The sequence below is a fragment of the Hemitrygon akajei genome, chromosome 8 (assembly GCF_048418815.1).
Source record: "Hemitrygon akajei chromosome 8, sHemAka1.3, whole genome shotgun sequence".
Classification (NCBI taxonomy): domain Eukaryota; kingdom Metazoa; phylum Chordata; class Chondrichthyes; order Myliobatiformes; family Dasyatidae; genus Hemitrygon; species Hemitrygon akajei.
This window is the reverse complement of record NC_133131.1, coordinates 78226066-78242087: the sequence shown is the minus strand read 5'-3', so window position 1 is coordinate 78242087 and position 16022 is coordinate 78226066. Positions and strand designations below refer to the sequence as shown.

Sequence of the window (16022 nt, the reverse complement as noted above, 5' to 3'; positions counted from 1 at the left end):
AAATCTAACATAAACTGAGCTTCCACACAAATCCCAATATAAGTTAATGGAAAAGTCAAAGTCCAAACTTTGGTGATTATCTGATTGCCATTCACAGCAAAAACTGGTCTGTTGTGAATGTACCTTCTGTACATAATAAAATGGCCGCTGAGTGCACGTTCATGATCTTCTGCTGTTGTAGTCCATCTGCTTCTAGGCTCAAGGTGTTGTGCATCCAGAGATGTTCTTCTGCACAACACTATTGTAACGTATGGTTATTTGAGTTAATGTGGCCTTCCTGTCAGCTTGAAGTTGCTCGGCTGTTCTCCTCCGACCCCTCTCATAACAAGGCATTTTCTCCTACAGGACTGCCACTCAGTGGATGTTTTTAAATTTTTTTTCGCACCATTCTCTGTAAACTCTGGAGACTGTTGTGTATGTTGGTTCCCCTCTTGCTGTGCGACACCTCTCTGCCCCATTACTAAGGAGGGAGAGCGCCTGTGGTGTGTCAAATTGGTTAGGTAAATGATTGGTTTTTCTGTACTGTTGATCATACTCTCTCTTGAGGGCTTTGCTTTTGCTTGCTTGATGGGTGGTGGGTGCTGATGCTGTTATTTTGCTCAAATACGTTGGGGAGAAGAGTGTTGATACTTTGCTGCTGCTTGTATGTGGGGGAAGGAGTAGGGAAGCTTTGGGGTTCTAATGTTTTTACTGTCATTCATTCTTGGATACTCCTGTTTTTGTGGATGCCTGCGAAGAGTAAGAATTTCAGGTTGTATATTGTATACATTCTCTGATATTAAATGGAGCTGTGGAACTATTGAAAATCCCAGGAGCTCAGCAGTTTCTGAGATACTCAAACCACCCTGTCTGGCACCAACAATCATTCCATGGTCAAAGTCACTTAGATCACATTTCTTCCCCCATTCTGATGTTTGCTCTGAACAACAACTGAACCTCTTGACCATGTCTGCATGCGTTTATGCATTGAATTGCTGCCACATGATTGGTTGATTAGATAGTTGCAATAAGGAGCAGGTGTCCAGGTGTACCTAATAAGGTGGCCACTGAATGTATTTCATTGCTGATCAGAGGAGGATTTGGGGTGCCATAGTGATCCAATCAGTAAGCAGTGTTTACAATTAGCTGTTTACAATTTACTTCCAATCAAATTTTAATTACTGATCAAGGAAGTTATTGACATTTTCTTTTTTGATTCTTTGACGCATCTTACACTAAAGTAACTTGTATTTTCATCCATCTTTCTTCTCTTCTTCCTCAGATCCTCTGCTCTATCTAGACTCGCTGAACCGTGGAATATTTCGAGCCAAAACAAAAGATCTTCCAAGCACATTGATTTCTGTCTTCAACCAAGAAGGCATTTATGTATAACTCCTTCATCTTACAATGACTTGGATTCTCTTAAGTTCAACTGGTTACTTCAATGTGCATGCCTTGCTCTAACAGATTTAGCTCTGGTGATGTTGATCAGTATTAGATAAGAAAAAAAAATCACTGAAGCACTGGAGGTATTACAAAGGGGCTTGCTATTCTCTGAGTATGAATCTCACTTTAACACTCCCACCACAAGAAGGCAACCTGCATCCAGTTGTTTCATGGATTTTGATCTGGGTCTTAGATTGGAACTGAAAGTCTTACATTTACTGTATTTACAGTGTCTTAAAATGGTTTTATCACACTTATATGGATATGATGCTGAAAATTATATTGCATATAACATGTGTATATTGAAAATGTCCAATGCCAAATGCCAACAAGAGTATATGGATCTGTTCCTATATCTTATGGTCTTGTGCACTGAACCCAACAGTATGTGTACACCATGCCTAATAATTAATTTAATTATTTTATAAAGATGTGGAATTGCATGTGGTAAGATACACATCATACGAACAAAATTTTACAATTTGTAAAATGCTGGATTTGGCAGTGTACTTGGCTAATTCAATTGGTACTTGAATATATACTTGGAAACAAAAAGAACATTTATGTCAATGTGGTAGCAATCTATCTAGTAGCTAGTTGTTATATATAGACCTGATATGAAGATTGTGATTAATAGGATGCATACTATACTTGAATGCCCATAGGTCTGACACTGTCATTAACCGGCAAATTGTCTGTTGCCCTGCAGTGGAATGAAATCTCTTTTATATATATGGTTCAATAGTTGCATTTAATATCAGAGAATGTATAGAGTATACAACCTGAAATTCTTACTCTGTGCAGACATCTACAAAAGCAGAAAAGAATCCCAAAGAATGAATGACAGAAAAAAAACATAGAACCCCAAAGCCCCCTCTCCCCGCCTCCCATGCAAAGCATCTACCTCCCCCCTCCCCGTCCCCACCCATTCCAGCAGGAAGCATCAGCACCCACCACCCAGCAAGCAAGCAACAGCAAAGCCCCCAAGGAGAGACCATGATCTGCAGTCCAACAAAGACCATTGTTTACCCACCAATTCAACAGCCACAGGCTCTCTCTCTCTCATTAACAGGGGTTTGAGAAGTATCATCCATCCCACAGTAAGAGGGGAGACCAACAAACAGTCGCTGTTACGATGTTACAGACTACCATTTTGCTTTTTTATTCTGAAATTCTCCAACTCGAGAATTGGCAGCAAACTCACCCCACCATCAAGAGAAAGGGAGAGCGCTCGAGTACAGAGGCCTCTGACAGCCACATCTGCCATCACGGTGTTCCATTTCTCCCAAGATGTCTCAGGTGGCAACACCGGCATGGAATCGGTTGCCCACATGGCCACATCCCAAAGGTGTGTGTCTTCCAGGCTGCTCTTGGATATGTTGAAAATGGCCTGTCTGTGAGCTCTGGGAACAGGAATTCATCCATCGTGAAAAAATGCAGTCTGAGTACAGGTGCAGATTGCGAACTCTGACAGAACCCCAGCCACCCTGAAAAGAGACATTAAAGAGAAGAATTTAATGTCTCTTGGATCAGTGCTTGCAGCCAATATTTTGTTCAGCACCAAGAAAGGCAACACTGGTGATACATTCAGTAAATTTAGAAAACATTGCAAATACTTAAGTGTTGGTTAATTAGAGTTAAAGCATTTATTTTTTCATAAATAAACTCCAAAGTTTTCCAACAGCATGTGCTTAATGTTTTTGGCTCAGAAAGAACACAAACAATCTTGCAAACAGAAAGGTAGAAGATTTTTAATCACCTCTTTATATTCAGCATTTTAGAATTAACTCATTACTATAGTGCAAGGAGGTTTAGGAAAATTATTCCAGGGTTGAGTGTTTGATGGCTCTAGGCCTGTACTCACTGCAGTTTAGAAGAAAGAGGGTGACCTCATTGAAAACTATTGAATGTTGAAAGGCCTCAATAGAGTGGATGTGGAGAAGATGTTTCCTATAGTGGAGAAGCCCAAGACCAGAGGACACAGCCTCAGAATAGAAGGGAGTCTTTTTAGAATGGAGTTGAGTAATTTCTTTAACCAGAGTGTGGTGAATCTGTGGAGTTTGTTGCCACAGGCAGAGGTTGATAGGTTCTTGATTAGTCAGGGCATGAAGGGGTACAGGGAAAAGGCAGGAGATTAGGGTTGAGAGGGAAAATGAATCAACCATGATGAAATAATGGAGCAGCCTCGATGGGCCAAATGGCCTAATCCTGCTCCCACATATTATGGACTAATGAACAGGACCAGAAAGCACAGCCTTGGGTCATGTAAGTGGTGGAGCAGTTCACAACCATCCTTTCAACTGATTGTCCAATTGATTGTCAGACTCCTTCTTAAAATCACTTTATTATTAACCCTGTCTACTTCATAGAGCACCAGGATTGTCTAAATTGCTAGCTTTGTCAGGATTGTCCTGATGTCTTCAGGATTTAAAGATTGCAAAACTGGGCACTGGCACATGCAGATGAAAAAATCATAGGGGAATCAATAGAAATTGCATATTTTGAACATTGCCATTTTAGCCATAAAAATATTGAATGTAGGAAGAGGAAAGTCTTTTTGACCAGATGGGATGGTTATTGGGCTGAACCATTCAGATTTTCATGGAGTACTCTTCACCATCACCCACAAGAACATAAACCACATTAATTCACCTAATTAACACACACAAAATGCTGAAGGAACTCAGTAAAGCAGGCAGCATCTATTAAGATGAATAAGCAGTCGATGTTTCAAGTCGAGACATTTCTTCAGGACTGGAAAGGAAGGGGGAAGATGCTCAAATAAAAGGGTAGGGGGAGGGGGAGGAGGATAGCTAGAAGTTGATAGGTGAAGCCAGGAAGGTCAAGGGCTGGAGAGGAAGGAATCTGATAGGAGAGGAAATAAGTGAGATAGAGTAGTCACATTCATAGTGTCCTCCTGAACATCCTGTGTGTCCCACAAGTACTCTGGGCATTTGCAATGAACCCCATGTGTTGCCCACATTATTTTGACTCAACAATACAAAACACTGGGATGAACATTATATAGAGCATTCTCAGCCGTTCACATACACAACAGGTATCCAGGTCTCAACACACACACAGAGACATTTCTAAGCACCATTTAAAAATCAGCAGTGTCCTAGGATCTTCGCTTGAGTGGCAGCCCGCTGCTGTTCTGCTCAGTGAAAGGCATTCAGCTCCCCTCATTAGCAGTTCATCAAAGGCCTGCACTCATTTGGGACAAGGCTGATTGACAGATTGCCGCATGATCGCTGGAGCCTGCTGAAACCTAGTAGGGTTGACAACTGTGACAGTGGTGTCATTCAATGACAGCAGAAAAGCAGAACGATTCAGCCATGCTGCTGTCTGAGCCCAAAATCTTACAGTGATGATCAAAAGGAAAAGAAGGCACCTATTATCTGGAGAAAGAATCTGTTTCTCAGCATGACAGTCAGGAAGGATATGTTTACTTTGGAGAACTGCAGTACTTGTTCATCAGGGCTAGAACAGTTAAATTACTAGGTCAGGCTGCACAGACAAGGCTTTTTTTTTATTTTGGTCTAGAAAGGACGATCTATTTGAGTGTTCTGCTGATCCCGTTTGACGAAGTAAATAAACAGAAAACAAAACTGTGATTCATAAATGTTTTGCTTGGCTTGGGCATTAATGTTTATGGAGCCATCACAAATAAATGGAGTTGAAACAAATCAATCCATGATTTAATGTTGGAAGAGACTAAAAGGTCTCAAAGCTTACTCCTGTTTCATCTATGCTTCCTTTGTTCCACTCTTTATCTCGCAAACCTTATTGTTCTGTGCGGTTCAGCTCACATTTGTTATGCACACTAGAGATAAGAACTATAGTCCAGTACATCATTTAAATTGTTCACTGCCACATCTGTGTCAGTGTTCAACTGCAGTACCATTCCAACCTGTTTAAAAATAAACCTGTAGGTTGTGCCATACGGGGTTAGCACGTTGCCAAAGCATAAAAATTATTTTGACTACGGTAAATAAGATTGATATGTAGTCAAGCCATGTCATGCATATATGCAATCCAGAGCAACACACACAAAATGCTGGAGGAACTCGGCAGGCCGGGCAGCGTCTATGAAAAGAGTAAACAGTCAATGTTTCCGGCTGAGACGCATTGCTTGGAGACCGAAAAACACTCCTGAAAGCAAACAGTCCAGGTTGAGCTGAACACTTTCTCTTAAGCTTCAGCTTCCAGAATGCCTGCTAATGACATGGGCAAATCCTTGCTGTGAGCCACAGTGAGGACAATAGCCTCCTACTCCAGGCAGCTAATTAAAGATGGCAAAGGACCTAAAAGGTCCCAAAATCTGACAATGCACTTGATGCAAATCTATTGGGATCAATTTGAAGCAATCCAATGTAAACTGACGGTCAAATTTTGCCTGAATTATGTGCCCTGAATCACCATGGTTCACAGACACTCTTATCCCTGCAGTACACAATGTCATTGAATCCACAATAAAAGCTCCCCTGGGCTCTGGTATGCCTTTTACTAGAGATAGCTGTGCAAATGAGGTGCTGAATTGTGGATTTGAATGCAGGAAACAATATGAGGCATGATGTATCTACTTTGAATAGCGAATGGACTTGTGACTGAACTAAAATGGAGTGCCATTGAAGCTGTAACTGAGAAATATTAAAGTGTTTGTTCACACAGTGAACGGTCAGGAGAAAGAATCCAAGAAAATATCACTCTCATTCTTCAACACAAAGATAACAATAAATTATTAACTTATAATTCCTCTAATCACCTACTTAAATTTATCATATAGAACAGTCAGATAAATATACAAAACTACAATGGTAGCACATCCCAACAAGCAGAACCACTTTGACTATTCAATACTGGTGTCTGTTCCAAAACAAAACAGGCACCCAAAACATACCCCTTTCTGTTATGGAGCTGAGGGGTTGCTCAATGAATAATCACCTAACCAGAAGGTTAAGAGACAAAGGGGATCTGTCCTGCACTGTGCATTAAGTGACAGGGTTTTCTTTCTTGAAGACTTCTTCTTATTTTAGTTCATCCATAATTATCCTATCCTATACTGCTGGCAGAATTTCAGATGGTGACAAGAGGACATACTGAAGCGAGATAGATCAGCTAGTTGGTGTCAAAAGAAAAACAGTCTTGCACTCATCATTGGTAAAACCAAGGATTGATTGTGGACTTCAGAAAGATTAAGACAAGGGCACACATAGCAGTCCTCATCAAGGGATCAGCAGTGGAAAGGGTGAGCAGATTCAAGTTCCTGGATGTCAACATCTTTGAAGATCTATCCTGGACCCAACATATTGATGCAGCTACTTAGAAGGCACAACAGCATCTATATTTCATAAGGAGTTTGAGGAGATTTGGTATGCCATCAAAGACACTTGCAACTTTCAACAGATGTGCCGTGGAGAGCATTCTAACTGGCTGCATCACCATCCAGTATGGGGGAGGTGGGTCTACTGCACATGATTGAAATAAACTATGGAAAATTGTGAATACTCAGCTCCATCATGGGCACTAGACTCCCCAGCATCCAGGACATCTTCAAGGAGCGATGCCTCAAAAAGGTGGCATCCATCTTTTAAGGACCCCCACCACCTAGGACATGCCCTCTTCTCATTGCTACCATGAAGGAGGAGGTACAGGAGCCTGAAGACACACATGCAATGATTCAGGAACAGCATCTTCCCCTCTGCCATCAGATTTCTGAATGGACACTGAATCCATGAACACTACCTCACCACTCTGTTTTTTATTTCTCTTTTTGTACTATTTATTTAATTTAACATTTCATATACATATACTTACACCTATTTAGTTTTTATTATAATGTATTGCAATGTACTGCTGCAGCCTAACAACAAATTTCATGACATATGCCAGTGATATTAAACCTGATTCTGATTCTGATTCATAATGTCAGGAGCTGGTTGTGGACCACAGAAGGAATGGAGACAGGCTAACCCCTGTTGCCATCAATGGATCTGGGGTTGAGAGGGTAAACAGCTTTAAATTCCTTGGCATACACATCACCAAGGATCTCACATGGTCTGTACATACCAGCTGTGTAGTGTAAAAAGCACAACAGCGCCTCTTTCACCTCAGATGGTTGAAGAAGTTTGGTATGGGCCCTCAAATCCTAAGAACTTCCTACAGGGGCACAACTGAGAGCATCCTGACTGGCTGTATCACAGCTTGGTATGGGAACTGTACTTCCCTCAATCGCAGGACTCTGCAGAGAGTGGTGCGGACAGCCCAGTGCATCTGTAGATGTGAACTTTCCACTATTCAGGGCATTTACAGATACAGGTGTGTAAAAAGGGCCCAAAGGATCATTGAGAGCCCGAGTCACCCCAACCACAAATTGTTCCAGCTGCTACCATCTGGGAAGCGGTACTGCAGCATAAAAGCCAGGACCAACCGAATCCAAGACAGCATCTTCCACCAGACCATCAGACTGATTAACTCACGCTGATAAATTGTATTTCTATGTTGTTGTGCATGCTATTTATTACAAATTACTATAAATTGCAAATTGCACATTGGGGCGGAGACGTAACGTAAAGATTTTTACTCCGCATGTCCATCAAGGATGTAAGCAATAAAGAAAATTCAATTCAACCCTAGAATGATCCCTAACAAATCCACTCAGTACTGGACCAACACTAGGTTAATCTATGAACCTATAATATTCCAGCACCTCATACCTGCCTTTCATCATTTTATCATCTATAATTGACTCAATTTAATGATTATCCACACCTTCTGCTTCCATCTACATGCATTAAATGGGCAAGGTTCAACATAACCTGTGCACTTTTACCCATGATGCTGTTCAGTTGTTAACTAACCAGTGTGGGGGAGAAGGACGACTCCTCACACAAGGCTACTCCTAGAGTATGGAAGAAGGTTAGAATCTTGGCTAGTTATCTTGTTACCTAGCCCAGCTATCCTCTAACTACTGATTTAGAGGATTCTCGCCTCAAGTTTGATTCCATAAATATACTTCATTCATAAAATTTTCAAATCTATAATATGATGGGGTGGCAAACTTATGATACACACAAATATTTTGTTGGCACACACATGCAGTGTCGCCCATTCATTCTTTAAACCTCATCGATGATAAAAAAAAGATGCATGTTGATTATTACCAAATGAAGCAGCAGATGATTTTTTTACAACCAGAGAGCAGGGGGATGCTTTCACAGGAAACATCTTTCGCCGGTTGGTGCCAGCCAGACAATTGGAAGAACATATGACTTTGGATGATATGTTTTGAAGTCCTTGCAGACCTGGTGTACACATCAGTATTTGGATAATAAATGGTTACAATAACAATACTATTTAAAAATATCCCAACTCCCAATGAAATCCCACCACCAAGCACCTTTCCTTCCCCTCACTTTCTGCTTTCTACAAGGATCACTCCCTACGCGACTCCCTTGTCAATTCATCCCTCCCCGCTGATCTCCTTCTGGCACTTATCCTTGCAAGCAGAACAAGTGCTACACCTGCCCCTACACCTCTTCCCTCACTACCATTCAGCACCCCAAACAGTCCTTCTAGGTGAGGCGACACTTCACCTGTGAGTCTGTTAGGGTCATCTACTGTACCTGGTGCTCCCGGAGTGGCCCTCTGTATATCCGTGAGACCTGACATTGAGAGACAGCTTCGCCGAGCACCTACACTCCATCCACTAGAAAATGCAGGATCTCCTAGCAGCCACCCATTTTAACTTTACTTCCCATTCTGATATGTCTATCTATGGTCTCCTCTATTGCCGCAATGAGGCCACACTCAGGTTAGAGGAACAACACCTTGTATTCCGCCTGGGTAGCTTCCTATATAAAAGCCTCTTATATCCATCAAACTACTTATTTCCTCTACCTGCCCTGGCAACCCATTCCAGACAGCTAACACTCTGCATAAAAAAACTTCAAAATTCAAAGAAAAGTTATTATCAAAGTACAAATATGTCACCATATACAACCCTGAGATTCAATTTCTTGTGGACATAGTCAATAAATCCAATGACTATAACAGAATCAATGAAAGACCACACCAACTGGGCATTCAACCCATGTGTAAAAGACAATATACTATGCAAATACAAAAAGAAAGATGGAATAATAATAATAATAAATAAGCAATAAACATCGAGAACATGAGATGAAGAGTCCTTGAAAGTGAGTCCATACATTGTGGGAACATTTCAGTGATGGGGCAAGTGAAGTTGAGTGAGGTTATCCTCTTTTATTCAAGTGCCTGATGGCTGAGGGGTAATATCTGTTCCTGAACCTTGCCCCCATTTCACCTTTAAACTTCCTTTAATATTAAAAACACATTCTCTGCCATTTAAAGTTTCTACCCTGGGGCAAAGATCCTGATCGTCTACTGTATGCCTCTCTGAATATTTAAAACCTCTAGCAGGTCGTCCTTCACCTCCAGAGCCTTGGGAGAATAACCTAACTGTTGCAATTGTACGAGTCCAGGTTTTTTCGTGTTTGTGCCAGTTCACATCCATTCTGTTTGCATTACATCAGCACGACAAACACTTCATTTCACATGCATTCCTTGAGCAATTAGCTGCCAGGGAATTTTACATGGGTTTCTGCCCCTCAGTATGCACTGGCGTCAGGATCTTCAATTATGCCTTTGAAGGGGCTACACCAAGCTTCTGTCCCTCAACACATTGCCAGGAGATTGGAATGTGGTCACCTCCTCACGATCAGAGGCCACCTTTCAATGAGCTGAATATTTCCAGAAGCTTGTGATGTTTGTCCTGGTATTTGTCCCTGGGAACAACCCATATAAACCAGTGCCCCATGTTTCACACCTGTTCAGTATGAACCTCAACATGAAAGTCAAAAAGAAACTGCAGTCACAGGAGATCTGAAATAGGAAAATTAAAAATGATGGACACACTCAGCAGGGCAGAATGCATCTGTGGAATGAGAAAGCATTAATGTTTTAGCTCACAAACACTCTGTTAGACCAGAGTCAATCTTCCGCAGCATGTGGTGTTCGCCACAATGTTTGAAAGGTTTCTGGCAAAGGCTTGAAATATCAACTCTGCTTCATTTTCCACAGCTGCTGACTAACCTGCTGAATGCTCCCAAGATTTTTTTTCCAGGCTTCTTGTCACAGGCGGTCAGAAAATGATGGATGACAATCTCATCTTCACTGCAAGAAGCCTGGGATCTCAGTAGGACTCTGGCTACACATGAAAGATCTGAGATGTGGGATAAAGAGGAAGAGGTTACCTTTTTCATCACCAGCCTAGCAAGATCTCAGTGGTTTCTCTACAGCTGTGATGATGGGGCATTCTGCCAGGTGATTTTTAGTCTTCCTTGTTCCCCAAAGCTTCAAGCCATTCCATGAAAACTTCTGCCCAAATGACTTTAATCAAAGATGCTTTTCCCATGTGGGAAAGGCGGCCGCACATGATTCAGATGAAAGAAATGTTCCGTGGCAACATACCCAGACCCATGATCAACTGGGGCTCAAGCACTAATTGCCACCATCTACATGAAGTTCTCTTGGTCGCACACACCAGAGATTCAGTATAAAGAGACTGTTACACTATCTCAACTGTCACCTGCTGTATGAACATGAAATATTCTGTGACAAATATTTTTAAAAGGATCAAGGCAAGTATCTTGGTGTGTGTGTACACACACACACACACACACACACACACACACACACACACACACACACACACACACACACACACACACACACACACACACACACACACACACACACACACACACACACACACACACACACCCCTCCCCCCGCAAATGTTTCAAATGTTATTGAAGCAGTTTATCAGGTAATTGTAACCCGTTGTGTGCTACATTGTGTGCTGTTTGCTATGTCCGCCACATTATAAAACTGATTATATTTCAGAAGTACATTATTTGTAATACCCAGCAGATAACAGGTGGATCCAGCTGGGGGTTTGATGGGTCAATGGGGGCAGAATGATGTCAGGAGCTGGGAAATGAAAGATGGAAGTGACAAAGGCCGAAGATGATGAAATATGAGGTCAGTAGATGTTGAATGTAAGTAGTACCACCTACTGTGGTGGGAAAAGTAAAGGTTTTCTCTGTGGGGGGGGGAGGAAATTTGCATAGCATTCATTCAATTGCACAATATCTCTGTTTAACCGTCGAAGATGGAATGCGATAACTGGGCAAATGTTCTTAGGGAATTGCAGTTAAAGCTGTCATTATCTTGCTGAATGAAACAATCATTTGTTTATTGTATTCAACTTGTGCTTGTAGAGGCAAATACAAAGGTGGAATCTTCTACTCAGAGCAGTGTTCATGGAGTCCAGTACAGAATGTACTTTTTAAAGGTTGTCAAGATGTTTCCCACATTTGAATACTAGACCAATGATACAAAAATATTAAGATTAGTAGTGGTTCCTCTTCCAGTCCTGATGAAGTGTTTCAGCCCGAAATGTCAACTGTTTATTCCCCTCTGTAGATGCTGCCTGACCTACTGAGTACCTCCAGCACTTGTGTGTTGCTCAAGATTTCTACCATTTGCGGAGTCTCCTGTATTTAAGATGTCATTCACAGCCTGTTTTATACCCTTTCAGTTCAGAAATTATCTACAAAATATTTTCCAGTGCAAAATAAACACTGGTCATAACCGCTAAGTGGCAGCATCTCTTTCACTTGAATGAGATGATTATTGCTAGAGATTAGTCTATCACCATAGCAACTTGTCAGATTAAGCTCTTTGGTGATACAATCAGGCAGCATTGGATGAGAAAATGCCTCTCTGGTTGCAGAACCAGTGAATGAGGTCCTCAAGGATATCCCTGATGTAAGAAGTGCACCCTGATTATATATCTAGAGATGGCATCTCCTAAATTGCCATCTGCCAACATCCTCTTCCTCTTACCCCCAAGAAGCCGGAAAGGACTTGTGCTCTCATAATAACCAAGTTTTGGAGCATTCAGTAGACAATGACGTTCATTAATGCAAGCACAACCTTGGCACTGGAATCACATCTTGAGGATAGCAGTGGGATTGCGCAGAAGTATAACTCAAAGTTTAAAGTAAATTTATTATCAAAGTACATACAGTATATGTCACTATACACAACTCTGAGATTTATTTTCTTGCAGGCATACTCAATAAATCCATAATAGAATAATAAACATAAAGGAATCAATTAAAGACCATGCCAACTTGGATGTCCAACTACTGTGCAAGTACAAAAAGAAAGAAAGAAAGAAAGAATAAATAAATAAATAAATAGATAGATGGATAAATAAATAAGCAAGCAAGCAATAAATATTGAGAATATAAAATGAAGAGTCCTTGAAATAGAGTGCATATGTTTTGGGAACATTTCAACGATGGGGCAAGTGAAGCTGAGCGAAGTTATCCCCTTTGGCTCAAGAGCCTGATGGTTGAAGGGTAAGAACTGTTGCTGATCCTGGTGGTATGAGTCCTGAGGCTCCTGTACCTTGTCTTCCAGAGAGAAGAGAGCATTGCATGGTTGATGGGGGTCCCTGATGATGGATGCTGCTTTTCTGCGACAACACCTCATGTACTTGCGCTCAACGGTAGGGACAGTTTTATCCACGATGCACAGGGCCATATGCACTATTTTTTGAAGGATTTTCCATTCAAGGGCATTAGTGTTTCCATACCAAGCTATGATGCAGTCAGTCAATATACCTGCACCGCACATCGAAAGAAGTTTGTCAGAGTTTTAGGAGTCATGCTGAATCTTTGCGAACTCCTAAGGCAGTAGAAGTGCTGCCGTGTTTTCTCCATGTGCTGGGCCCATCAGGAGACATCCAAAATGCACTCGACATTTTGTAAATGAGGTCTGGATTTGTAACCTACATATCTCACCATATGCTTAAAGAACTTGTTGCTTCCTATTGGGCCTTTTTCTGTGACTTTAAGTTTACTTGCAGCATGACTGAGACTGTAGATAAAGGTGAAAAGCCATATTGAAAAGTGAAATGCCTTGTTCCCCAAAATATAAAGTTCTGCTCAGTACAATGGGTAAGGTATGGCAGACACCAAATACTGCCTGGGAATAATGGAATCATAGAATCATCACAGCATGAATGCAGTTTGTGGAAGAATAGAGTACAAACCTCACAATGAACACAAATTGAACAGCATGTGAAATTCTGAAAATGAAAGTTGAAATGAGTGATTCTCTTCCTGAAATTTAATGCAGTTTTATATTTATACACTTCAATGTGGAACCTTCACCCCTGGTTGCAGGTTTTCCCCAGTAACTAAAGATGGTCCACAGAAAGTACATGGGAAAAAAGTACATGGTTGGTGGTGAACTCATGTTTAACCCACCAAAGATCAGAAATTAGGGAAGTGGGCATTTCCAGGAGTATTTAAGTATTTGCCTAAGGCATACTGCTCAGTAATATTGTTTGACATTGTGGTCACACAGAGGAACCTTCTCAAAGAACTAACACAAGACACCTTTCAGAATGCAGGCCACAGTTCCAGTTTATATGAGCACAAGAATATTGTGTGGTTTACTATCCCCACACAAACCTACTCCACTATTCCATTTCATTTTTAGAATCTTTTTATTGGTACATAATCTACAGCTATAAAATGATACAAAACTTCAACAAATTAATATATACATATACAATTAATAAAGCTGAAGAAATTAAAAACTGATCATAATATATAAAAATGGAAAAAAAATTTGTATGTAAGGAAAAGAAGGGAAAAAAAAGAACCCCATCTAACTAAGAAAAAAAACCCACTGACTACAAAAAAAAGGGAAGGGGAAAACCATTAGGAATCAACCCCCGGAGCAATACGTCTAAACATCATCTATACATATAAAGACAAAGAATCATCAGCTGCCAATTCATATTTACATAGAGTAAGATTGGAAGGAAACCATATAAAATAATTCAAATTAAATGGTAATATTTGGCAAAAGATCCCCATCTTCTCTCAAAATCGAATCAGGGATCAAAAGTTCTACTTCTAATTTTTTCCAAACTGAGACATAACATTACTTGAGAGAACCATTCAATTAATGTAGGGACAGAGATATCTTTCCACTTTAATAAAATAGCCCTTCTTGCCAACAATATAACAAATGCAACTACATGTTGATCTTAAGATGAAATACCCTGAATATGATGCGGAACTATTCCAAATAGCACAATCAACCTATTAGGTTGTAAATTAATTTTCAGAGCTTTAGAAATTGTAGAAAATAAAGATTTCCAAAAAGATTTTAATGAAGAACATGACCAGAACATATGTGACAAAGTAGCTACTTCAGTTTTACACTTATCGCAGTAGTTGTCTATACTAGGAAATATCTTAGATAGTCTCTCCTTTGTTAAATAATAATGGTGAACAATTGTAACCTGAATTAAACAGTGATTGGCATATATAGAAGAAGAATTTACGTTTTCAAAACTCGCAACCAATCTTCATCAACGAAGGTCATATTAAGTTCTCTCTCCCAATCTTAAATTCCAAATTTAAATCTTTACCCTGTTATTAAACAGTCCTTACGGATTTGGTTTCAGTTTCACAATTTTAAAAATTTTAAACAACTTAAGTTGTCCAGTTTTTTATATCGAAACTTTTTATTTAAACCTTCAATAACCGATCCCATTTTTGTCCTATTGAGAAATAAAGGGATCCGTTCTTTTACAGATTTGTTTTGTGATGGTCGATTGATGACTTTTGAAGAGTTAATAAACAAATATTCTCTCGCTCATACACATTTTCTGCAATATCTTCAGGTTAGACATTTTTTACAACAATATTTATCTAAGTTTCCATATTTGCAAGAATCTGATTTGTTGGATACCATTTTGAAGTTGAATCCTTTAGTTAGAGGTTCCATTAGCAGAATTTATAATTCACTTTTGTTACAAAAAGAGAACCTCTCACTATTTTCTTTGCACTCTTTCAAGCTTATTAATATCTTTCCTGCAGGTAAGTGACTAGAACTCCACACAATACTCTAAATTTGGCCTCACTAACATTTTACAAAGTGTATAAAACTTCAGCATAGCATCCAAATTCCAGTACTCAATGCTCTGATTTATGAAGACCAATGCATCAAAGGCTCTCTTTAACCTATCTATCTGTGATACCATTTTCAGTGTATTATGAATCTGAATTCCCAGACCCATTTGTTCTATTACACACCTCAGTGCTCACTTTACTGTATGTCTTACCCTGGTTTTTCCTCCTGATACAAGGATTTACTCCCTTAGTAATAGTGATCAGGGAGGCATAGAGAGAATCTGTAATTACTGGCAAGTACCTTTATTATCTCAATGGAAGAACATGTGATTTTACGCTAGCAAACACATCATTGTAACACCTACTAAGTTTTCCTGCCCCTCCACGAACAGTCAAAATATAGAAAAGGTAATTCCAGTAACAGGAGTCAAAGCTGGCTACGGTCCTGTTCTGTATTGCTGCTTGTCCATGGGGTACTCCACATCCGTGATGGTGGGTCTCTGGTGACTGGAGAATTGTCACTGCTAGTACACTCAAAGCGTCTGCTTTTATATTCCTTACCAGATC

At 40.2% G+C, this 16022-nt stretch overlaps 1 protein-coding gene across 2 annotated transcripts in view; it reads left to right on the top strand.

Annotated features, from left to right (window-relative positions):
- Window positions 1–5165, top strand: part of LOC140732008 (ras association domain-containing protein 8-like) — a 116851-nt gene extending 111686 nt beyond the window's left edge. For both annotated transcript variants that reach the window (XM_073054076.1, XM_073054075.1), the window contains one exon: window positions 1262–5165. In XM_073054076.1, the coding sequence (XP_072910177.1) occupies window positions 1262–1279 (18 nt within the window). In that variant the 3' untranslated portion in view covers window positions 1280–5165. The remainder of the gene's footprint in view (window positions 1–1261) is intronic.
- Window positions 5166–16022: the final 10857 nt, after the last annotated feature.